General features: G+C 36.7%; 1 protein-coding gene across 1 annotated transcript in view; it reads right to left on the minus strand.

The window, feature by feature from the left end:
* LOC141582937 (ubiquitin carboxyl-terminal hydrolase 9Y) overlaps positions 1-27,516 on the minus strand; it is a 236,761-nt gene that overhangs the window by 20,133 nt on the left and 189,112 nt on the right. The window contains exons 30-35 of the mRNA XM_074392392.1: positions 24,379-24,487; positions 23,565-23,711; positions 22,595-22,741; positions 20,770-20,992; positions 17,595-17,815; positions 15,270-15,460 (exon numbers count right to left, since the gene is read on the minus strand). Coding sequence (XP_074248493.1) covers positions 15,270-15,460; positions 17,595-17,815; positions 20,770-20,992; positions 22,595-22,741; positions 23,565-23,711; positions 24,379-24,487 — 1,038 coding nt within the window. The remainder of the gene's footprint in view (positions 1-15,269; positions 15,461-17,594; positions 17,816-20,769; positions 20,993-22,594; positions 22,742-23,564; positions 23,712-24,378; positions 24,488-27,516) is intronic.

Below are 27,516 nucleotides of genomic sequence, written 5' to 3' on the forward strand. Positions count from 1 at the left end.
ACACAGAAAGAACAAATGTACATTATGTCTGCAGAGGCAATGGTAATGGAAGTGCTTACAGTAAAAATGGTACTATAGTGTCAAAAAGTTACAAATAACTGGTGTGACTAAGCTGGATAGTAGGATTTAGAATAATGTTGGCTTTATAAAGCATAGTATATTCAAGCACTTTCAATTCAAATAAAAATCACATTTACATGACAGAGAATCTAATGCTTATGTGGATTCTATAAATGCTACCTTAAAACTTTATTCTGTTTATTTTTGGTGATATAGTGAAAAGATCCTACCACTTAGTTCCCACTCTTATCAAAGTGATTTTTCCAAGTGAAAAGAGAAAAGTTTGCCCTGTTCTAGAGTAAACATATTTTCAGTAAAAAAACAGGCATAAAAATAAGGTCAACCAATCCTAAGAAAATATCAATTTTAAGTATACAAAATGATAACTAACTAATACTGCTGAAACAGGGTATGTTAGAAGCTATCAAGAACATGTAACAATATTTTCACAATAACCATCAGAAATACTATTTTAGCAAAAGATATGGCAATATGTTGAACTTGCTAAGGTGGAACATTGTTTTTTCGTAGTGCACTTTCACAATTTAAATGTTACACATTTTAAAATAAATTTTAAATACTAATACATACAATAAAAAGTATTATTTTGGAGCCACAGGATGTGAGTTTTACAAACAGCAGGCAGCTGTGTAACCACCACCTCAATTAATATATTCAACAATATGTTAAGTACCTTCCAAAATTTCCTAATAGTAGCATTTTGTAACCCAAATGACTCTCCTACTACTAATTCCCAGAAACAGCTGATTTGTTCTTCATAAATCTAGAGTAGCCTTTTCTAGAATACTATATACAGGAAAACACACATATATAGCATTTCCCTCCTTTTTATTACTGCAGAAAAGTATACATAATTTACTATTTATCATTTTTTAAAAGGCATTAAATTTAATTAGGAAAAATGTAAAATATGGTAATTCAAAAATATGACTGCAAATTAAAAACAGAGAAGCAGAGAACAAATAAGATTTTTTATAAAACCAGAGATTTTCATTTAAGGCAGTACAAATCAACAAGACAATGTAACCAATGAAGAGATAAGGTGTTAATGTATTAGCCTTCATTAATACATAAAGGGAAATCTGTAGCACCACATCTGGAGTATTCATTCAACTTTAAGGCCACCCTTTTAGAATACTGATGAACTGGAATGTGCCTTTGTTCTTTTGTTTTTAACTAATATTACTGTGGTAAAAGAAATACAACACAACATTTAGTTTTTAATCATTTAAGTGTACAGTTCAGTGGCATTATATACATTAATGATGTCTGTTGTACAACTATCACCACCATCCATCTCAGACCTCTCTTCATCTCACAAAACTGAAATTATACCTATTAACTCCTGAAAACATGCTACTGAAAACCTCTGAAAATCAGCATTCTACTTTTGCTATCGGTAAATACAATCTCAGGTAAGTAAAATCGTAAAGAATTTGTTTTTATAACTGGCTTACTTCACTTACTATAATATCCTCAAGGCTCATTTATGTTTTGTAGCATACTACATAATTTCCTTTAATGGTGAATAGTATTTCACAATCTATATACACTACATTTGTTTATAAATTTATCAGATGATGCACACCACAGACACTTTTGTATCTATCTACTGTGAACATCACTATGACTACTGAGTGTATACTATCTCTTCAAGACACTGCTTTCAATTCCTTTGAGTTTAGACCCACAAGAGAATTTGCTGCAAGGCATGGTAATTCTTTTATTTATTTTTTTGATACAGTCTTGCTCTGATGCCCAGGTGGGAATGCAGTAGTGCAATCTTGGCTCACTGCAACCTCCACCTACCAGGTTCAAGCTATTCTTCTGCCTCGGCCTTCTGAAGACCTGGTGCATGCCACCACATCCAGCTAATTTTTGTAATTTTAATAGAAATGGGATCTCGCCATGTTGACCAGGCTGGTCTCAAACTCTTGACCTTGAGTGATCTGCCTGCCTCCACCTCTCAAAGTGCTAGGATTACAGGTGTCAGCCACCGGACCTGGCTGTACTTTACTTTTAACTTTTTGAGGAACTACCATATTGTTTTTCACAGTAGCTGTGCCATTTTACAATCCCACCAATAGTACACAAGGGTTTCAATTCTTTTTGAATGCTCACCAGCAAGTATTATTTTTATAGTGGCCATTCTAACACATCTAAAATGGTATATCAATGCAACTGTTGTGCACTGACTTTATGATTAGTAACACTGAACATCTTTATATGTTACCTCTTGAGTTATTTGTATGTTTATTGAAAAAAAGCTTATTCAAATCCTTTGCTCATATTAGTTTGTTTTCATACTGCTATAAAGTACTGAAACTAAATAATTTATAAAGCAAATAAGTTTAACTGTCTCAGTTATACATGGCTAGAAGGAAGCAAGATTGGATAGTATGATAGCTGCATGTTCTTATGGGAGAAAAACAGTTGTGCATTTTTTTTCCATCTATTTTTATCTTCTTCGATCTCTGCAGTATTTTGGAGCATTCAGCATTCAGAAGCTGCAAATAGTTTTAGATGACGCTGGGTTTCTTTTTTGTTTGTTTTGGTAACTGTGTTCATATACGGTAAAAAGAAAATAATAAAACACACATACACACAGCCTTGTAAAATCATCACCTCAGTCAAGATGATGAACATATCCAACACTCTGAAAATATTTTCCCCTTTTTTAATTTCTCCATTTTGCCCCTGCCTTCCTATTCTTCCCATCTCAAGCAACCACTTTGTGCCTTCTGTCAGTTAGAATATTTGCATTTTCTATAGTCTTAATACAAACACAAACACACAATATCTATTTTTATTTTTTTAAGATTGTGTCTTGCTCTGTCACGAAGCAGTGGTGCTATCTCAGCTCACTGAAATTTCTGCCATCTGAGTTCTCCTGCCTCAGCCTCCTGAGTAGCTATAACTACAGGTACACACCATCATGCCAACTAAGTTTTTGTATTTTTGTAGAAATGGGATTTCACTATGTTGGCCAGGATAGTCTCAATCTCCTGCTCTACCTGCCCCTGCCTCTGCCTCCCAAAGTGCTGGGATTATAGGCATGAGCCACTGCACCTGGCCAATATCCACCATTTCTGTGTCTGTTTTTTTTGTTTTTTCACTCACCATAGTGAATCTACATTCAACATGTTAGCTGTAGGCTGCTTGCAGATGCCTCTTATTAGATTTTCTTTCATTGTTAGTTTTGCTGATGTTTATCAGCAATTATGTATTTTGGCAAATGTTTTCTCTTAAATCTACTGAAGCGATCATGTAAGTTTCCTTTTTAGTTTGTTTAATGCATATTAATTGATTGAAACCAACTAAGCTTTCATGAAATACATTCCACTTAGGCATTAAATATTGTCCTTAGAAATATTGTTGATTTCAAGTTGTAAAATTCTTCTTAGATACTGTGCATCTAACACCAGAAATGTAAGTTGTAGTTTTAGTATTTTAAAATGTTTATCATGTTTTGGTATCAAAGTTCTTGAAGAATCTTAGTAAAATCTTTATAATTTAATTTTAGACTATCATATCTTCTAACACCTTATTTTTTCTTTATGTTCCTCTCCCATTTTGGGGAAACTCATCAGACCATCTAAAGTTGTCCCCCAGCTCAGTGATAATCTTTTTTTTTTTTTTTGAGATGGAGTTTTGCTCTTGTAACCCAGGCTGGAGTAAAACCCTTATAATTTAATTTTAGACTATCATATCTTCTAACACCTTATTTTTTCTTTATGTTCCTCTCCCATTTTGGGGAAACTCATCAGACCATCTTAAGTTGTCCCCCAGCTCAGTGATAAATTTTTTTTTTTTTTTTTTAGATGGAGTTTTGCTCGTTACCCAGGCTGGAGTGCAATGGCTCGATCTCGGCTCACCGCAACCTCCGCCTCTTGGGTTCAGGCAATTCTCCTGCCTCAGCCTCCCGAGCAGCTGGGATTACAGGCACGTGCCACCATGCCCAGCTAATTTGTTGTATTTTTTGTGGAGACGGGGTTTCACCATGTTGACCAGGATGGTCTCGATCTCTCGACCTCGTGGTCCACCCGCCTCGGCCTCCCAAAGTGCTTGAGCCACCGCGCCCGGCCTTTTTTTTTTTTTTTTTTTTTAAAGGAAATCACTTCACCTTGTGTTTTATAATGAATACATTTAATAAATCTTTTCTTCTGCAGAATGTTTTCAGCTATTAGTCTCATTTTAGCATAGTTTTCTTTTCTTTTGAAATGGAGTTTGCTCTTGTTGTGTAAGCTAGAGTACAATGGAGTAGTTTTGGCTCACTGTAACCTCTACCTTCCAGGTTCAAGTGATTCTCCTGCCTCAGCCTCCCCAGTAGTTGAAATTTTTTTTTTGCAAACAGAATTCTCTTTATTACATTACAGAAAATGATGCAGTCAATTTTGTTAGCTTCCGTATTGCGTATTGAAAGAATACATCACCAAAATGCTGGATTCAGTTATATTTGTCATTTTAAGTACTATGCTTGCATTGTCACACTTCATACAGAGATAAAGTCATGTGATATGTGATCATGCCATGTATTGTCCAAGTGACAGCAGCTTCTGAGGTATGGAGGGCAGCCTCCCTCTTCCCACATGTACAGGTGCACAGAGTCAGCAGATGTGGTGAGCACATACAGAGCATCCACCCAGAAGTTGCTGATTGCTGTCTGGTGGTCCTGAAATTGTTGCAGCAGGAAGCCAGGCTTCCTGAGATTACAGGCATGCACCACCACACTTGGCTAGTTTTTCTAATTTTAGTAGATACGGGGTTTCACCATGTTGGCCAGCCTGGTCTGAAACTCCTGGTCCCAGGTGATCCACCAGCCTCAGCCTCCCAAGTGCTGTAATTACAGGCATGAGCCATTGCACCCAGCCTTAGCATATTTTCCATTTCATTTAAGTCTTCATCTCTAGATCTTCATTTTAATCCTGCTTATCTTTTTTTAAACTATGATATACATTACAAAAACTGATTTCAAAGTTTTTAATCATCTAACATCTGAGTCAGTTCTAGATCAGGTCCACCCATTTGTTGCTTCCGCTTATTGTAGGTCATATGTTCCTGCTTCTTTGCATGCTTGATCATCTTTGGCTAGATATTCTGAACTTTACCTTATTCAATACTTGACATGCTACATGCTTTTAAACTTCCTCTAGCTTGGTTTGAGATACAATTTGATATTCCTGCTCATACTTAAGACACTCAGACACAAAGCTTAGTCAGGAATAAATATTCCCTGGTACTAAACAAGGCTTTTCTAGACACAGTATGCCCTGTGAACTAAGTTTTTCTAGTGTGGCTGGGAGGAACAGCCATTTAGCCCCTTCCTATAAGAAAAATACACTGTTCCTTCCAATTCTTTTATGTGTCTCTTTCCTTACGCCAAAGTGTTTACTGACATACATGTAGTGGTTTGTTCTCTCTTGAATATTCAAGAAGAAATAAAGATTTCCAGAATTAATGGAGCTCTCCAATGCATTATTATAAACCTTCGATTCGCCAGTGTTTCCCCAAGTCGGGAATTCCACTGGTCTGACTCACTCTACACTGTAGTCTAAAAACTTTAGAAGTCAATAACTAAGGGTACTGCAGGGCTGTCATTTGTTTCCTATCTCAATAATATTCCTTTTCCATCTGATGTTATGTTCAAGCTATAGTTGAATATATTTTACAGCATATTTTTAAAAAATTGTTTCAGCAAAGAAGAACCTAATTTGGTCCAAATTACTTCATGTTGACAATAAGTAAAATTATTTGGTTTTCATTTTTGGCACTACTCAAGTTTCTTTTCCTATTATTCTTTTATTTTCAGTTTCATTGGTTTCTAGGACTTCTAAAAACTCTCTTAGTTTGGAGGTTAATTTACTATTTTCTTCCTTGTTTTTTTTTTTTTTTTTTCTTTTCTTGTCTTTGCTTTCTTTCTTTTTTTTGAGATAGGATCTTGCTCTATTTTCCCCGATGGAGTGCAGTAATGTGATCACAGTTCACTGCAGCCTCAACCTACTGGGCTTAAGTGATTCTCCTGCCTCAGTCTCCTATTTGGGACTACAGGTGTGCACCACCATGCCCAGCTCATTTTTATATTTTTAGCAGAGATGGAAGTTTCACTATGTTGGCCAGTCTGATGTCAAACTCCTCAGCTCAAGTGATCCACTCACCTCAGTCTCCCAAAGTGCTGGGATTACAGGCATTAAGTCACCATACCCAGCTGCTCCCCTAGTTTTACGATAGAAAACAAGTTCATAATTCCCACTTGAAAATATACTGTTTACCATTCAATGATTCCCCATTGATTTTGGTAATCGGCAGTGAATTTTTCTTGTATCAGTTATTACTGTGATGCTGTAATGGTGTTACACTATTTCTTTCATTTATTTACTTACCCAGTTATTTATTTGTATCAGTATAAATATTTCAAGTGTTATAATCTAATACTATTATTATATTCTTTCTAAAATTGTTTCAATATTAGATACGCAAGCTTTTCAGTTGACTACTTCACCTACTTGACATTATTTTCTTTCTTTTTTTTTTTTTTTTTTTGACAACCCCCTTACTGTCTTGCATCTAGGCCAATATGCCCAGAGACATCTCTGCCCAAGCATGGGAATGAACCACTTTCCAAGCAGGTCTTGATTCCTTTAATCAGAAAATGGTATTTACAAGCTAAACTTTAGATACCAACTGCCAGATACCTATGTTATTGGGTTCATTATTTTCAGATATTCTCAGTGAACAGAATTTGAAAATATAGGTATATGTACCATATCAATGCTCTCATACACATCTCTCTATTGCTGCACCTATCTGTATGTACATGTCTAAATTTAAAAACATATATACAAGCCTGGTCATAGTGGCTCATACCTATTCTCAGTACTTTGGAAGGCTGAGACGGTGGATCATGAGGTCAGGAGATTGAGACCATCCTGGCCACGGTGAGGAACTGTCTCTACCAAAATACCAACAAAATTAGTCAGGTGTGGTGGCGTACACTGTAGTTCTATCTGCTCAGGAGGCTGAGGCAGGGGAATTGCTTGAATCCAGGAGACGGAGGTGGCAGTGAGCCAAGACTGTGTTACCCCACTTCAGTCTGGTGAAAGAGCAAGACTCTGTATCTCAAAAAAAAAAAGTAACTTAAATACAGGCTGGCACAGTGGCTCACAACTGTAATCACAAAACTCTGTGGGGCCGAGGGTGGCAAATCACTTCATGTCAGATGTTTGAGACCAACTGGCCAACATGGTGAAACCATAGCTCTACTAAGAATAACAAATAAAATTAGCTGGGCCTTGTGCTGGGTGCCTGTGATCCCAGCTACCCGGAAGACTGAGGCATAAGAATCTCCTGAGCCTGTGAGGCAGAGGTTGCAGTGAGGTAATATTGTGGGACTGCACTCCAGCCTGAGCTTCAGAGCAAGACTCTGTCAAAGACAAAAAACACAAAAACCAAAACACTACGACCATCACCAAAAAACCCAAAAGCAGCATACATACATATCACAACATATATGTAGTTTAAAATAAACATGATTATAGCAGAATACCAGTGTTCACCTTCAAGCTATCTACCTTCCCTGACTTATAACTTATATTTACAAAAATTATAATCTTGGCTGTTATTACCTATACTAGATTTCTTCACCCCTAATAAACATTTCAAGTAGTTCCAAAATTGGTAACAAGTGGAACTAAAATTGCAGAGATTAGTATTTCTATACAGTTCTTTTTATTTCACTTAACAGTACCTACTCAATACACTGTTTTCCCATTACTTGGACTGGTTCCTTCAACTTTTCTTGATTAGTAATTTCCTATGTTCTTTTTCCAATCTTGAAATTTTTTTTAAAAAAAGATAATTGTAGAATCACATGGAGTTTTAAGATATAACAGAGATATGGCCCGCATGGGTGCTCACGCCTCATCCCAGCACTTTGGGTGGTCGAGGTAGGTGAATCACCTGAGATCAAGAGTTTGAGACCAGCCTGGCTAACATGGTGAAACCCAGGTCTCTACTAAAAATAAAAATTAACTGGGTGTGGTGGCCTGTGCCTGTAATTCCAGCTGTTTGGGAGGCTGAGGCAGGAGAGTCGCTTGAATGCAGAAGGTGGAGATGCAGTGAGCCAAGACTGAGTCACTGCACTCCAGCCTGGGTGACAGAGTGAGACTCCATCTCAAAAAAAGAAAAAATAATAATTAATAGAGATACTGTTTTCTCTATTTTCAAAAATAATAAAGATACATTTTACCCAACTTCCCTTGCAATAGCGTCTTGCAAAACTATGTAACACAGCATCAGAATTGGGATACTATTACTACCACCAGTCAAAATCTTAATTGAGATTTCTCTAGGTTTTACCTGTACTTATTTCTGTATATATGTTTAGCTGTCTGTGTCTCTGTAATTTTACATATATACACACACATATGTATTTACATGCACATATAAAATATATGATAAATACATATATATACACACATTACACACATCTGTGTGTCCATAATCATGATTAACATACAAAACAGCCTCAACAGCAAAGAACCTTTATGGTTGTCCTTTTATAATCACATCTGTCTACTGGCTGCTTTAATCTCTCACTGTGTCATTTAATTCCCGTACTTTTAATGTGTACCATTAAATATAAACTAGGTGTCTTAAAGACTGCATAAAAGTCTTGCATTAGAGATTGCACGTAAGTGTTGGTTTTTCTAATTTCATCTGACAAGCTGTCTTTTTTTAACAAGAACAATTTACATTTTTTATTACTACCAATATAACGGAATTTAAGATACAATGTTTTGTCACTTTACTGTTTGTATCTGGGAAGGTGGACTTTTCTGTCTTCTTCTAAATTATTTAAACACATTTTAGTATTCCTTGGCCACTGGTTTTCCATCTCTGCATCTCTATGGGTTATTTTTAAAAAGCTGCTTTATGAATTATTAATGTATTATTACAGTGTTAATATTTTACCATTTCCATTGAGATACAGAAGCTTCACAGCCAGATAAAAATCATTTACTTATCTCCATATGTAATTGTCAAACATACTAAAACTATGCATATTAATCCTTTAATGTTATTTTTACTTTCAATACCCACAGAATTTAAGGGAAATTAGGAAAGAAAACTAAAACTACTGTTTATATCATTTCTCATTTTGTCTTTCCCTGTTGTAATTACTTTTCTGCCAAAACTTTCAACAGTACTTAGGAATCTCTTCACAAGTTTCCTTTCTCATGAGAATAAATTTATATCCCAGCAACTACTGAGATATTTTCACTGGACCATCAGAATACTACTTTTGTTCTTTATTTACTTTTTCTGCTTTTGCCTATACCTTTCATGTAACCGAAGAAATAACTGCCAAATCCAATGTCTCATAAATTTTCTCCTTAACCTTTTTTTTTTCTTATATTTTTATTTTTGGAGTCGGAATCTTACTCTCTTACCCAGGCTGGAGACCTTCAGATATAGTGGTGCACAAACTGTAAACTAGCTCACTGCAACCTCCCACTCCTGGGTTCAAACAATTCTCTTACTTCGCCTCCCAGGTAGCTGAATTTACAGGTGCCTGCCACAATGCCTAGCAATATTTTTTTGGCATTTTTTCGTAGAGATGGGGTTTCACCCATGTTGGCCAGGCTGGTCTCATACTCCTGACCTTGTGATCTGCCTGCCTCAGTTTCCCAAAGTGTTGAGATGACAGGTTTGATTCATATTGAGTCAATATTTAAATGCGGTTTTAGGCAGGATTGTCCAAGGGAGACAATACACTCACTAGTTCTGAGTTTCTGTTTCTTGATGGGCCAGTAAATCTACTCATTCACGCTCTTTTCCCTTATCACTAGACACAGAAACTAAAAACCATGGCTTCAGGCTGCTTTTGTCTTAAAACAAAATAGAACAACAACAAAAAATAAGGTGTCTTGGAAAAGCTTGTCTAAGGTAAGGTTCTAATGATGAAAGACTAAAAGCTTTTCCTCTAAGATCAGGACCAACTCAAGATACCCACTTTTGCCACTTCTATTTGACATAAGGATTCTCCTTCAATAATCAGGAAAAATTAAGTAATAAACAGGAAAAAAAAGTAAGATATAAAATGCATCTAAATAGAAATTCTAAATATTGCACACTAGCATACATCACTATAAAAAAACAGCACCAAAAATCAATGTTGGCATATGAGGGAGTTATTATTAATGAACATAAAGTTTAAATTTAAAAGAGGAAAAAGTAGCATGTGTAATCCCAGCTGTTTGGGGGGGCCAAGCCAGGTGGATCACCTGAGGTCAGGAATTCAATTCCACCCTGGCCAACATAGTGAAACTCCGTTTCTACTAAAAATACAAAATTAGCTAGGCGTGGTGGCAGGCACCTGTAATCCCAGCTACTTGAGAGGCTGAAGCAGAACTGCTTCACCAAGGAGGTAGAGATTGCAGTGAGCAGAAATCACACCACTGCACTCCAGCATGAGCAACAGAGTGAGACTCTGTCTCAGGGAAAAAAATTTAAAAAGCTGAAAGACCTTTAGATATAGTGGTGCACAAACTGTAAAGGTATATAATACTACTGACCTGGACAACTAAAATCTATTAAATGCATGAATTTTATGTTCTGTACACTTTGTCACAATAAAAATGGAAGAGCCTGAAAATGAAAAGAAAAATAAGATAAATATGATTTAATCAAAATTTAAAACTACTGGCCAGGTCCAATAGCTCACATCTGTCACCTCAGCACTTCAGGAGGCCAGGGTGGGCAGATGACCTGAAGTTAGGAGCTCAAAATCAACCTGATCAATGTGATAAAACCCTGTCTCTACTAAAAATACAAAAATTAGCTAGGCATGGTAGCACTGGCCTGTAGTTCCAGCTACTCAGGAGGCTGAGACAGGAAAATACTTGAATCTGAGAGATGGAGGTTGCATTGAACAGAGACAGAACAACTGCACTTACAACCTATGCAACAGTGAGACTCTAAAAAAAAATAAAAGATAAAACCTCTTAGGCATCAAGCATACTACAAAGATACTGATGGGAGAAAATATTTCTAAATAATTTATCCTTAAAGGTTTCTATCACAAATACACAAAAGATACCAAAATGTCTTACAATGCAGCAACAAAAGGCAATCCAAAAATGAGAAAAGTATTTGAATAGACAGTTCCCTCAAAAAGTACAGAAATTGCTAATAAGTACATAAAAAAATGTTCAACACTACTAACAGTCATTAGGGAAATACAAATCAAATCCAAAAGATGATATACTTCACATACTTCAAGATGGATATATTAAAAAGAAAGGAAATACTAAGTGTTGACAGATGTAGAGAAACTGTAGCCTTCGTAAGTTGCTGATAAAAAGATGTTAAATTCTGGGCCAGGCACAGTGGCTCACATAATACCAGCACTTTCGGAGGCTGAGGTGGGCAGATCATCTGAAGTTTGAGACCAGCCTAGTCAACATGACCAAATCTTGTGTCTACCAAAAACCCTGTTTCTACTCAAAATACAAAAATAAGCTGTGGTGGAGTGCATCTGTAGTCCTAGCTACTTAGGAGGCTGAGGCAGGAAGGCTAAGGCAGGAGAGTTGCTTGAGCCTGGGAACTAAGCTTGCTATGAACTGAGATTGCACCACCACACTCCAGTCTGTCTAACAGCGAGATTCAGTCTCGAGAAAAAAAAAAAAAAGAAAAAGAAAAAAGAAAATGTAAAATTCTACAGGGGCTTTGGAAACAAATTTGATGGTTCCTGAAAAAGTTAGACATAGAATTACCCCATGATCCAGTAATTGCACTCTTAGGTATACTCCAAAAATAAATGAAAACATACCCACACACAAACTTGTTCATCAATTTTCACAGAGGCACTATTCACAATAGCCCAAAGATAGAAACAATCCAAAGTTTATCAACAAATAATTAAACAAAACGTGGTTTAGTCATATAATGAAATATCATTCAGCCATAAAATGAACAAAGTGCTGATTCATGCTACAAACAGAGATACTTTAATACACCATGTTTAACACAAGAAGCTAGAGAGAAAGACCATATATTCTGTGATTAAGTTAAATGAAATATCCAAAATTGGCAAACCTATCTATATACAGAGAAAGGTACCTTTTGTTGCCAGGCTAGGAAGAAGAGGAAAAGGCTCAATCACTCTATAATGAACAGAGGATCTCTTTTTTTTGGTGATGAAAATGTTTTGGAACCAAATATTTTCAAAAAAATTTTTGAATGTACCAAACCCACTGAACTGTACACTATTAAGTGTATAAAATGGCATGTTTTATAAGAACTTTACCACAAAAAGAAAAAAGTGTGTTAGGAACATGTGTCTAGAGTGTACGTAACACAAATGTGTTAGGATAAATTGTGAGCTCTACATTTATTTGGAGAGAATCATGGCAAGACAAAAACACACATTATGTTTAAGTGTAAATACGTTATAACTTAATACATTTAAACAAATTATAAAGAAGCAAAACTATATATATCTACATACACGTGTATGGAATTACTCTGTAATAATGTATATAATTATGTAACTATGTTATACAATTAACACACATATATGCACACACACAAATTATTGAGTGAAAAATTTGAAGACAGAAACTTAGAAGTATTACAGTAAATTAGAAAAGCAATAACAGAAATGTTGACCAGATTGCAGAAAAAAGTCTTAAGGTAACAAAAGCATAAAGGAGAGAAAAAATAGTTGCAACAGGTAAAATGGAAAGCAAGTACATATTAGGTTATGTAACTGAAAGAAGAAAATAAGCATTATATATGCATATCATCCTTATAACCTAGGCTTACAGTTCAGCTACAGAATATAGAATTTATACTGAGAGATGTAATGGGTAGTCAGTGTACTATATAGGTTTGTGACTTTCAAAATAAATCAGAGTGACATGCTAACAGATATAAGCGTGGCTGCCAAAAGTGAAACAAAAGGCAGTCCCAAAATCAGAAGAACCCTTTCCTTTCCTACTTCTCAGATATCTAGGAGATACTTTGTTGAAAGAACTCTGAATTCTTATGAGGGGCAGAACTATTTTTCTATACACTAGGAAGAGCATACGTTACAGTATATGGTAAAAAGTTGCACTACAGCGTTTTAGTAATCATGTATGACACAAAGCAGGCCTTAAAAAAATAAAAAATAAACAAAAAAAGATCATGATGTAACTGAGCTCTTTATTTGTTTTTAGAAACAGAGGCTCAGTCTCTTGCTCAGGCTAGTGTGCAGTGGTGTAATCATGGTTCAAGTGATCTTCCTGCCTCAGCATCCCATGTAGTTTGGACTACTAGTACAGGCCACCTTGCCCAGCTAATTTTTTGCATTCAGTAGAGACAGGGTTTTCCCATGTTGCCCAGGGTGGTCATGAACCCCTAGGCTCAAGTGATCTGTGTACCTTGGCCTCCGAAAGTGCTGGGACTACCAACGTGAGCTACTGCAGTTGGCCTAATTGAGCTTTTCCAAACCTAAAAAAAAGGCCAAATTTTACTGGTCACTTTTGGAGAATGCTAGGAAATTATTACTTTACAAATCTGTAAAGAAAAAATTACCTCTCTATATAAAATATAAAGCTATAAATTATATATAATATATACAACATACTGTTATATGTAATATATACTTATATATTTTTTGTTCCCAGGCTAGGAAGGGGGATTTCCTTTTCACTGGTGAAAATGTTCATTTGTTTATGAGTAATGTTGGCCTGTAAGGAGAGTATGATATATCATCTTGGGGATCAGTACTGCTCCAGAGACCAAAATATATCATTAATGCACTTATCTGACTTACAATGAAAGACAGTGAAACAAGTAACAAATGTTAGTGAATGAAATGATATTCTACTCTCCCAAAGAGCTGAGACTACAGGCTCATATCACCATGCCTGACTAATGTTTGGATTTTTTTGTAGAGACAAAGTTTTACGATGTTTTCTAAGCTTATAAAATAACTTTTATTATATGTGATAACATAGTATGTATTTTCATCTTTTAAAAGAAAAACCTTAGAGATATATAAAAAAATCTATATGGATAAAATAATATACTTGACATTTGCTTCAGGAGGAAGCTGCTCAATGGAGTGAATGACAACATTTTAGTTTTTTTTTTTTTTTTTTTCTGAGACAGTATCTCACTCTGTGGCCAGGCTAGAATGCAATGGCATGTATGATCTCAACTCCCTGCAATCTCTGCCTTCCAGGTTCAGGCAATTCTAGCTCAGCCTCCCAAGAGGCTGGGACTATAGCCATGTGCCACCATGCCCATCTGATTTTTGTATTTTTAGTAGAGACAGGATTTCACCATGTTGCTCAGGATGCTCTTGATCTCCTGACTTCATGATTCACCTGCCTTGGCCTACAAAAGTGCTAGGATTATGAGCATGAACTGCAACATGACATATTTTGCCTATATGTGTGTGTGTGTGTGTGTGTGTGTGTGTGTGTGTGTGTGTGTATACATATATATATACATATATGTATATATGTGTGTATATATATGTATATAAATGTGTGTATATATATGTATATATATGTGTGTATATATATATGTATATATACACACACACACATAGAGAGAAAGAGACAGAGAGAGAGAGAGAGAGAGAGAGAGAGAGACAGAGTTTCACTCTTGTTGTCTAGGCAGGAGTGCAAGGGCGCGATCTCAGCTCAGCACAACCTCTGCCTCCCAGATTGAAGCAATTCTCCTGCCTCAGCCTCCTGAGTAGCTGGAATTACAGGCATGTGCCACCATGCCTGGCTAATTTTGTATTTTCAGTCGAGATAGGGTTTCTTCATGTTGGTCAGGCTGGTCCTGAACTCCTGACCTCAGGCAATCCACCTGCATTAGCCTCCCAAAGTGCTGGCATTACAGGAATGAGCCACCATGCCCCAGGTGCTTTTATATAATTTATAAGTCTTCCAAAAAAAAAAAATTATATCTTTAGTGATTAAAGAATACAGTGCCTTTCTTCACTGTGACAAATTTTTACCTCTTTCTATTTGGATAATAATAAAAAAACCTATGATCAAGGATACAATATTAGTATAGTTTAAATATTAAATATAAAACTAATTATGCAATCTAAGATACATTTTAGAAGTGCAGTTAGCATAATGAAGTTTTTATAAAACTTAAATAATTTCCCACCCATAATTTACCTGAATTGTTTCCAAAATCCTCTGGGTACATAGTACTGTAGTCGGGAAGCAGCTAAATGACCAAAGATGACCTGAAGGTGTCTTAGGACACCAATATTGTATTCTTTCCTAACTTCTGTCTTACTTAATGCTGGTTTGTCTTCAAATTGATGAGGATATTCAAATACATCATCTCGGGGATCAACATTACTCTAGAGAACAAAGACATCAATTAATGAGCTAATCTATTTTAATAATATAATGAAAGAAGCTGAAACAAATACAAAAATTAGTAAATGAAATGCTATACAATTTTTCATATTTCTTATTCCCAAAGCACTTAATTTTTAATATTAGTGCCTACTTCACAGATGGGTTGTGATAAAAGGTTTCACAGAGAAGTTATCATAAAGAGTAGTGAAAAAACAAAACAAGAAACATACTTGTAAAGTTTGGTCAAGTAGACAAGGCTAAAGACAAAGAGTGCTCTGCATAAATAACTTCAGGGGAGTAAGTTAGTTAGTCTTCCTAGGATTCAGCACCTTCTTGTGAAGATAATCCATTTTCCCAGATTACATGAGACAATTTATGTAATGTGATCACAGTTATTAAAACCCAAGAAATACAGTTATTAAGAACAGTTGTGGAAGAACAGCAGCATACACAGAAGCTCCAAAGGTCAGAATCTCATTGTACTTAATAGAGCAACATACAGTTGCTTTATAAATATCTAACATGTTTCTAAATGCTTTGTTCTGTATCTGATATTTGTAATACAGAAATAAACACCACCCAGTTTTTTTGTTTGTTTGTTTGTTTGTTTTTTGGGAGTTCTAGTTCCTGCCTTGGAGAAGTTCATTGTGTAGAAAAAGTAACTAGGCAGAGATATGCATGCCACAGTACAGTGCTCAGACAACATAAACCCCAAGTAACCAAACACAAAGGTAGGAGACCTAATTTGAAATACTACATTCTGTTGGCCTCATTAACTTGTTGCCAGTATAATCAGCCAACCCTATCTGGTTTAAAGACAACACCCTATGGGTGACATGGGCTATAAAAGTAGGATTTAAATTCCAATTTCCTTCTAGTAGTGGCTCTTAACCTGGCATTGGTGAACAACCTACATGGAGATTTTACTAAAAGCATAGCTACCCAGATGTGAATGCCTAGATGGTATGATTTATTAGATCATGACAGGTAGAAGTAAGCATCTGTAATCTCCATAAATGATAAAATACAATGTGAAACTCAAACTATTTCTGACCATTTAGTGGAAGAAATGTACGAACTGCAGAAGAACTATTTACTGCAGTTAAAATATTCTGATTTCTATATTTAGTTCCTATTATCATACATGCAAAAGAGTAACACTTTCAGTATAAACATGATCAAAACGTTTTTTTTTCTTTTGAACGGAGTCTCATTCTGTCACCCAGGCTGGAGTACAATGGCATAATCTCAGCTCACTGCAACCTGTGCTTCCTGAGTTCAAGCGATTCTCCTGTCTCAATCTCCCAAGTAGCTGGGATTACAGGCATCTACTATCATACCTAGCTAACTTTTGTATTTTTAGTAGCATCGGGGTTTTACCATTTTGGTCAAGTTGTTCCCAAACTCCTGATGTCAGGGGATTTGCCCACTTTGGCCTACCAAAGTTCTGGGATTACAGACATGTGCCACTGCACCAAATGAAACACATAACCAAAACTTTAAGTTTTCTATATACATGTATTTAAGAGCTATGTCTTAAATATGGGATCTGCCACTAGAATCTAAGTTTTTTACTGCTTTATTTTTTACTGGATACTTTTCATAGGCAGCCTGATTGCAGTTGTTAACTAACATTGTTAACAAGTCTTTGAAGCATTACTTCAGAAACAAATTTGTTTCCTTAGCAGAAAGAACTCTAATTTAAGAAAAATAGAGACAATCCTAAAAATAAGTATAGCGTATGAAACACAGGCAATATAAAAGATGAAAGAAATTAAATAATATTTTAAAAAACAAGACAATGAAAGTAAAATTATTAAAAATAAACATTCATAATTTTTCAAACACAGGATTAAATTTACCATGTCACACAAAATATGATTATAAGAACTATGCTTTGGAGACAAAAAAAATAGTGATAAAAATTATCAACTGTAGGTTTTCAAGTCCATTAGATAGTGAGCACTGTACCTATCTAATAGTTGGTGACAGGCAGAGTAACTCAGAGATTCTAGCCATATCATCAAAATGTACTCCTGAAAAAATCCCATGAAAGTACAGTAATCTCAGGGATAACAATAGTATCTGCATCAGAATCTTCAAAGAAAACAGTAATTGGTAATTAAAATTTACCTCATTGTCCTGCTTCTCATCCCTGAACATATCATCATCTAAATCACTACCTATGCCTTCAATTGCAAGAATACTATTCCTGATAGAAGGAATCATGTACAGCTGCTGGATCACAGAATTCATGTAACAGGTAGCACCAGCATTTTTGAGTCCCACAAATCCTTTTGGTGGACGGGGTCCAACAGGGGGCAGATATTCCCATTCAGTAAGTGCTTCACAAGCTGAGTTAAAGAGAGAAAAGATGATTGATTACATTATGAAAATGATGATTCTGTTCACTGTTCTCTCCATCAGGCTGATAAATTATTAACAGCAATATCTCCTTTACTATCACAGTCACTCTGAAATAGTAATTTTAAAATTTCACACCAACAACATGAGCCACTATAAAGATACTTAACTACAGACCTTTTTAAATCCATGTTTTTAAAGACATTGCTTCTCTAACAGTTTTCGTAGAAAGACTCAGACAAGATAACGTAACATTGGTCAGGTGCAGTGCCTCATGCCTATAATCCCAGCACTTTGGGAAGCCAAGGCTGGCGAATTCACCTGAGGTCAGTAGTTTAAGACAAGAGTGACCAACATGGTGAAACCCTGTCTCTATTAAAAATGCAAAAGTTAGCTGACTGTAATGGCACACAACTACTTGGGAAGCTGAGGCAGGAGAACAGCTTGAACCCAGAAGACAAAGTTGCAGTGAGCTGAGGTCATGCCACTGCACTCCAGCTGGGAGACACAGTGAGATTCCATCTCAAAAAAACCCAAAAAACCACTTCTGTATTTAAGTATATTAAATTCACTGTGGTCAGAACCCTATGTAAATAAAATACTACCGTTTTTCTTTGTTTGATTTTTTGTTTTGTTTTGTTTTGTTTCTTGAGATGGAGTCTCGCTGTATGCTCAGGCTAGAGTGCAGTGATAAAATCTCAGCTGACAGCAACCTCCACCTCTCAGGTCCTGGTTCAAACAATTCTGCCTCACCCTACCAAGCAGCTAGGAGTACAGGTGGGCACCATAACGCCTGACTAATTTTTCAATTTTTACTAGAGGGGTTTCATCATATTGGCCAGGCTAGTTTTAAACTCCTGACCTTGTGATCAGCTGTGTTTGGCCTCCCAAAGTGCTGGGATTACAGGTGTGAGCCACCTCGTCCAGCCAATACCACAATTTTCTAACTTTTGATAGAATATAAGACCACTTTGGGTCAAGTCTTGGTTCTGAGTCATAAAAGGTATAACCTTTAAATAAATATGTTTCTTTCCTTAGCAAATACAGCTAGTGCTCGACTTACGACCACAGTTGGGAACGGTCGTAACACGATTTGGTCATAAGTTGAGTAGGCTACATGTACAGTTGAAATGGTGCACATGGAGATGGCAGTGCTGCCGGAAGCTGGTCCGCACTGTCATATGCCCAGCTGGGCAACGTTTGCACTGCCAGACACGGAGCAGTCGTGGCTAGCGATTGTGGTCGTAAAGTTGAATGGCCGTTAAGTTGCATAGGTCATAAGTCGATCAATACCTGTAATGATACTGCTTTGCCCATATACACTTTTATTGTGACATAAAGTCAATGAGATGGTGTAACTGAAATCACTGTGAGAAGTATAAATTTCTTTCTACCTTACATAAAACCAAAAACAACTCAAAATTAATCACCACCATAGAGATTAATAACATAAACTGCAGCACACTAAACTGCAAGTTTTGTAGCTAAAAAACAGAATTACACAAACCTTGAAGTGCTGACAGATGTGTTACAAAGTACAACACAAGGTTAATACTGTATTTTGTACATTCTTGTTTGTACAAAAACAAACAAACAGCTATACATACATATAAATACATACACAGAGATAAACTCTGGATTAAAAAACATATAATCAGTAGGAAGTTATTAATTGTTAGCATGTATCCTTTTATATGTGAAAACACTTATTTACCAGGTATAAACATTATCTAAATTAACAACAAAAGTTCTAAAATAGAAACTTTTTTTACATACTTACTACATAAATACATTAACTAAATAAACTAACAAAAGAAGTATTTTTTAAAAAGAAACGTTTCTCTGTGCAGATTCAACAGGAAAAATAAAGATCTGTCATTTTAAGCAAAGAGTTTAGCTAGAAACTCCAACAATGTAATTCAAAATATCCTCACCCAGAGAAAGACAAAGAAAGATAAATTTGCATTTATTAATTTAAAATTTATCAAGAATGCTGTGCTAATTATATTCTTAGCCAGGCATGGTGATGCATGCCTGTAATCCTAGCACTTTGGGAGCCGTGGTGGGAAGATCATCTGAGGTCAGGAGTTCAAGACCAGCCTGGACAACATGGCAAAACCCCATCGCAACTGAAAATACAAAAAATGTTAGCCAGGCGCGGTGGCATATGCCTGTAATTCCAGCTACTCAGGAGGCTAAGAAAAAAGAATCACTTGAACCTGAGAGGTGGAGATTGCAGTGAGCCGAAATGGCACCACTGTACTCCAGCCTGTGCAATGGGAGCAAAACTCCATCTCCAAAAATATATATGTATGTGTGTGTGCACATATATATGCACATACACATATATAAGCACACATACATAATATTCCTAAGCCTTGGTTTTTCCTTGAAATGAACAATTTTATGTTATTATGTGTTATGTTACACCACCTAGCACTTTGAGTTTCAGTTCTATGTAAGATCTGAACATAGCTTCCCACTTTGTGGGACTGATGTGAACATTTAGAGCTTACAAAAATACACTCAAATGTTCTCTTCACCCATTGTGATCTTTAAAACCAGGCTTTCTAAAAATTCAAATAACATTAAGCAACTTCAGTGTTTGGATTACAACAATCTTTACAATGCACACATTTTAAATATGAACTTTCTATGGCATTAAATTTGGCTTATTCTTACCCTGAAGTTTCAGTTTTCTTTCATATGATTAAATAAAACCTACACCAACAACAGGGAAGCATTTAAAAGACATATCTAAAATTTTTTTTGAATTAATGTTCTCTGACTAAAATGGTTTTAATTATATACCTGATGGCTAAAACACATTAAACTCACTGGATCAAGAAAATTCATCACAAGTTAATTTTTTCTAAAACACAAAATAAAATTTTAGATTTAAGTATTAACAAAGAAAAACACTTTTATAATTTAAAATACTCACTAGTTATTGCTGTGCCTATGTAATACATTTCAGTCAAACAGTCTACAATCTGTCTGAGATTCCTTACACAGCCAATAGCTAATGCTACAAGTAGCTCAAAGCCAGCACTGACGGTAGCGGGTGAACTACAGACTGGAACAGCCTGCTCAGCTGGCAGTTCTCCACTTCTTATACTTTGCAGGTAAACTTTGGATGCAGGAAAGATGAAATCATCAATCAACTCCTAGTAAGTTAGAAAAAGACATCACATGTTATTAGTAGAAAATACAGTTTGGAAAAAACATGTCTCTTCAAAGGAAATACTTTAATAATACTTTGATATAATTAAACATCTCATTATATCTCAAAACAAAATCCATTAAAAAAAAAAAAAGCCCTGAGTACAATTAATAAATGTAATCAGTTTTCCAGATTAGATTTTTTTCCCCCCTGAGACGGAGTCTTGCTCTGCCACCCAAGCTGGAGTACAGTGGCACATTCTTGGCTTAGTGCAACCTCCGCCTCCAAGGTTCAAGCAATTCTCTTGCCTCAGCCTCCTGAGTAGCTGACCATTACAGGTACCCACCCCGACACTCAGGTAATTTTTGTATATTTAATAGAGATGGGGTTTCACCATGTTGGCAAAGCTGGCCTCAACCTCCTGACTTCAGGTTATCTGCCTACCTCAACCTCTAAGTGCTGGAATCACAGGGCAGAGTGATTTAAACAATTTTATATTCAAGAAAAGTGACATTCTAAATAAATTTACGTTTTAAATCAGATATAAACAGAAACAAATTCATTTCAAAAATGAACAAGAATGCATTAAAATTATATTCTTTTCCTTGAATTACAAGACACATAAAGAAACTCATCAATAAATATATAAAACATAAAGTTTCCCAAAATAGAAATTTTTCTCATTTCGAAATTCAGTCAAGAGGCCGGGTGCTGTGGCTCAAGCCTGTAATCTCAGCACTTTGGGAGGCCCAATCACCTGACATCAGTAGTTCTGGACTAGCCTGACTAAAATGGAGAAACCTAGCCTTTACTAAAAATACAAAACTAGCCAGGTGTGGTGGCATATGCTTGTAATTCCAGCTACTCCAGAGGCTGAGGCAGGAGAATTGCTTGAACCTAGGAGGTAGAGGTTGTGATGAGCCAAGATTGCGTCATTGTACTCCAGCCCAGACAACAAGAGCAAAACTCTGTCTCAAAAAATACATAAAAATAAATCAAGAATAATTGAGACATATCCAATCAGAAAATCAATCAATACCGCTTATTAATTTTTCAAAGCACTTTAACTTTAATTTGTAATTATTTTATAAAATCTCTTAAAGTGAGGCATGCGTTTTAAAGTTACTATAACCTCTTCAGAAATGAGTGTTTTAAAAATAGATATCAAGAAAAAAGAAAAAGTCAAGATTATGTCTCAAAGACATGACCGAGCTCACTTAGATAGATTTGCTAAGAAACATATATAAGGTCATGATAAGCAATTCAGTACCACAATTCAGAACTTACCTTAATGAAGCCAGGCTTGGCCACTCACGCACATTAGAAAGCAGAGGCAGACTGATCACTTGAGGTCAGGAGGTCGGGACCAGCCTGGCCAAAATAGTGAAACCCTGTCTCTACTAAAAACACAAAAATTAGCCAGGCATGGTAAGGCATGCCTGCAGTCCCAGCTCTTCAGAAGGTTGAGGCAGGAAAACTGCTTGAGGCAGATGTTGCAGTGAGCTGAGATGGCACCACTGCACTCAAGCCTGGGCAGCAGAGCAATACTTTGTCTCAAAAAAACAGAAGAAGGAGACTGAGAAAGAGGGAGAAGAAAATAACTTACTTTAATGAGATTAGCACCTCCTTTTTCACAACCAATGTGATACTTTTTCTCAGGAGTTTGAAAGGCCAGTAATTCTTTTGTTACCCCAAGGTGTCCTTCCAGTACCGGTTCTTCAACACCTGTTTCACCTGTGTCTTTAACATTATCCTGCAAAAGGATAAATATTATAGGCCTAGTTTATAAGATGAAGATAGAAAAGGACAGGAAGTTAGACCAACAGAGAGCTGGAGAAAAATGAGATCTTCTATACAATTTCCCCAAACCATTCAAGTGTTTTCTTATTTCTTTTTGAGAACTCTCTAGAACAGTAAATGTAAACAATTTTGCTCCCACAAGACACAAACATATTTTGAATTTACAACCATGGGGAAAGGAGGTTACTACAGCACTGGGTGGAAGAGGCCAGAAATGTTGCTTAGTATTCTACAATGCACAGCAAAGCTCCTCCCGAAAAATAATTATCTGGGTACACATGGTCAATAGCCAGGGTTCAAAATCCAGTTCTGTGAGTAAGCTTTATATTCTACTAGAAGAATGCTAACATGAAGCCCAAAGCCATACACTTTAGAAATATATTCTTACAGAACTCCACGAAAGGAATCAGATTGTTCAATGCAAATACCAATCTCTCAAATGTGATTTTCTGGAAAGTCTTCAAATATGGTAATTTACAAAAAAGGACAAGAAATACCAAAGTGAAAGAAACAAAATTATCAGCATTCCAAGTTCCAAGAAAAGACACATTGAACAAAACTAGCTATGTTTCTTTCTACAAATGTAGGTTAACCAATTCACCAATGAAAAGTACACATTTTGTTTGTATTTATTCTCAGAGGCATTTTGAGAATTTATTCACTCAAGTTCTCAAATAAAAATAGAGATTAGAGATTAAATAAAAGTCTATAAACCTCCCTTAAATAAGACAGCTGATTTGATCATAACTTAATAAACTAAATACTATTAAACTTACCCTAATCCGTTTGAGCCAATCAATTTCATTGACAAGAAGAACTTCAGCATTGGGTATGTTAATATTGCCATTGTAAGCATAATTGAGAAGGTGCTGTAAAAGTGTGAAATAATCACTGGAATATTTACCCCTCTCTCTTGCTGTGCTCTGAAATATTAAATTAAAAAAAAAGAATAGAAATTTACAAGTTACACTCAGAGTCTATATAATTTTTTTAAACACAGAAAAATGAAAATTAATTGGCACTACTCCATAGTAATGACAAAAGCAATAAGCTGATTGGCTTTTACTTTTCCAAGAAGTACTATATTTTTCTCAAGAACTTGAAAACAACAAAATGCCACTCTACAAAGAGTAAAGAATTATGGTACTGCATTTATTAAATATACCTGTTCTAAATACAATAAAAATTATGGAACAAATTTTCTGAATGTTTCTCGTGTTAAGAATACATTATAGTCGGGCGCAGTGGCTCACGCCTGTAATCCCAGGACTTTGAGAGGCCGAGGCGGGTGGATCACCAGGTCAAGAGATAGAGATCATCCTGGTCAACATGGTGAAACCCCGTCTCTACTAAAAATACAAAAAAAAAAAATAATTAGCTGGGCATGGTGGCGCATGCCTGTAATCCCAGTTTCTCAGGAGGCTGAGGCAGGAGAATTGCCTGAACCCAGGTGGCGGAGGTTGCGGTGAGCTGAGACCGCGCCATTGCACTTCAGCGTGGATGACAAGAGCAAAACTCCGTCTCCCCCCCCCAAAAAAAGAATGCATTGTATTGACAGTTTCATTTAATTGACAGGTGAAAACACCTCACCCCCAATATGGTAAAGAGTAGAGTAATGAAGAAAAGCAGAGGCCTGTGTCCCATGCAACATCTGGTGCATATTAAAAAGAACTGCTCCTGTGCCAACTGACGAACAGTTCTGAAATAAAAACATAATATATTAAATGTATTTCATGAATATCAACAAAATAATTCCAACACCCCTCTTTAATAGGGGGTATACATCAATCGTAAAATAAAAGGTAACCCCCACTTTAGCATTTGGCTAGCAACATGGAACAAACTGATTTAAAATATTTGTCAGGGAGCTAAACTTCAAATTGTCACTTAATAGGCTGACAGCATTGCTACTTATTTTTCAAATTAATGTGTGACCTCTTAGACCTTCTAATACTTACTATGAATCAGGGGTCAGGGTGGATCATGTCAAAGGTATCTACCACTCAATAAAATACAAGCCTCTTATTTTGCAGGACATTTTTAACAACCTCTCTTGGAAACGTCTGGAAACACCCTTTAGATACTATATGGTGCTATGCATTAAGCTTCTATAAATCTTTTTTAGCCTCCCCAGAATCACTTTCAATGAAAAGTGTATTGGAGCAAACAACTCATGGAAATGTAACATAGCTAAAGATATGTCTGACTGTATCAATGATTCTCAAATGTGATTATCAAACCAACAGCATTAATATCATTTGAGAACCTGTAAGACATACAAATTCTGAGATTCCATTCCATACTTGTTGAGTCATTAACTCTGGAAGAGAAACCCAGAATCTGTACTTTAATAAGCCATGCCAATCATTCTGATGTGTACCAAAGTTTCAATACTTTGAAACTGTATGGTTGTTTTGAGACAGAGTGCCACTCTTTTGCCCAGGCTGGAGTGCTATGGTGCGATCTCAGCTCAGTGCAACCTCCACCTTCCAGTTTCAAGCAATTCTCCTTTCTCAGCCTCCTGGGTAGCTGGGACTACTGGTATGTGCCTGGTGACAGAGCAAGACTCCGTCTCAAAAATTAAAAAAAATAAATAATAAATAAATAAAAATAATAATAGAAGGTAATTGACAATCGTACTAAAAATTTCAATAAAATTAATTGAAGAAGCTCATCTTACAATCTTTTATCAAATATTTTTCTTAAATAGTAGAAGGTACTTGACAATTAATCCTACTAAAAAACTTAGAATAAAGCAAAAATTCTCTCATCCCAGCTATGCTCCTTGTAAACATGCTTTTACTTTAGGTTTCTTATTAGAATATCTAAGCAACTTTTAGGTTGTGACACTGAAAGATACTATGCATGGGGAAGATCCAAGATGCCCATTTAGGAACAGCTCAGGATTTGCAGCTCCCAGCAAAATCACAGAGGGTGAGTGGATGCCGCATTTCCAGATGGATTTTTATTGCCCACAAACCACGAGATTCCCAGAGGAGCCCCACGGGTCGCCAGCATGGCTGTCCTGGCCAGCATGCCTGCTTTGCCGGTGCCCCAGCACAATGGTTCTCCATACAAAATACACTGGTCTGGGTGCCCTTTTAGCTGGCAATTGGAGCCCAGGGAAGTCCCCCATTCATCTGATTAAAAAGGGGACTGAACAGGGAGCCCGGCTAGGAGATTCCTGGGCAAAAAAAGCACCATGAATCTCAGCACTGCTGTTTAAGCCAGCACAGTGAATTGCAGCTCAGATCCTGGCGCCTTTTCAACAGGCAACTGGAACACTTGGCAGAGTGTCCAATGTTCAACTAAAAAAAAAGGCTCTGAGGCAGGGAGCCAGGTGATCAGGCTCGGCTAGCCCCAGCCCCAAAAAAGAACAGCAATCAGAAACTCTCTGGATTGAAAGTTTCACAGCAAGCACAGCTGAACCTGGGATGGTCCTGCTCTGCGGGGGAGAGGCGTCTGCCATTACCAGGGCACTCCACCACTACAGAGGTAGACTGCTACTGCTGAGGCAGCCTGCCATCGCCAAGGCAACCTGCCATTACAGAGAGAGTCCGCCAATACAGAGGTAGGCCATCACTGCCAAGACAATTCTAACTACACCGATATAAACAGGACTGCACAGAAGTTTCCACAGCAGCTGGGCGAAGCCAATAGCAGCTCAGCAAAGCCTCTGCAGGCAGACAGTGATTAGGCTGCCTCCTTGCTGGGCAGGGCAGCCCTGGAAAAAAAAAAATGGCAACAGCACAACGGGAACTCATTTAAAAAGCCCTAACTCCCTGGGACAGAGCACTTGGGAACAAAAAGCGGTTTATGAGTTCTGCTGCAGCAGACCTAAATGTACCTGCCCAGCAGCTCTGAATGAACAACGGAGCTCAGAGCTCAGCACTTGAGCTCCTATGAAGGAGATACTGTCTCCTCAAGCAGCTCTCTGACCCTCATATATCCAAACAGTCACCTGATAAAGGAGAGATCAGACTGACACTTGGCTGGTATCCTTCAGGGATAAAGATAGCAGAAGAAGAAAAAGGTAGCAACCCTTACTGTTCTGCAGCTGCTGCAGGTGATCCACAAGTAAGCAAAGCCTGGAGTGGACCTCAACAGTCCTACAGCAGAGGGGCCAGACTGTTAAGGAAAACTAAGAAAACAGAAATAACTTCATCATCAACAAACAGAACGTCCACTCAGAGACCCAATCTGAAACTCAGCAACTACAAAGACAACAGGTGGATAAATCCACAAAGATGGGAAGAAACCAGTGCAAAAATGATGAAAACACCCAAAACCAGAACACCTCTCCTGCTACAAGGGATCACAACTCCTCACCAGCAAGGGAACAAAGCTGGATGGAGGATGACTGTGATGAAATGACAGAATCAGGCTTCAGAAGGTGGGTAAGAAGAAACTTCTGTGAGCTAAAAGAACATGTTCTAACCCAATGCAAATAAACTAAGAACATTGAAAAAAGATTTGACAAAATGCTAATGAGACTGGATGACTCTGAAAGAAATATAACTGAATTGACGGAGGTGAAAAATACAACGAGAACTTCACGAAGCATGCACAAGTTTCAACAGCCAAATTGATGAAGCAGAAGAAAGGATATCAGAGGTCGAAGATCAACTCAATGAAAGAAAACAAGAGGCAAGAATAGAGAAAAAAGGGTAAAAAGGAATGAACAAAGTCTACCAAGAAATGTGGTACTATGTGAAAAGACCTAATCTA

This window comes from Saimiri boliviensis, chromosome Y (genome assembly GCF_048565385.1).
Source record: "Saimiri boliviensis isolate mSaiBol1 chromosome Y, mSaiBol1.pri, whole genome shotgun sequence".
Taxonomy (NCBI): domain Eukaryota; kingdom Metazoa; phylum Chordata; class Mammalia; order Primates; family Cebidae; genus Saimiri; species Saimiri boliviensis.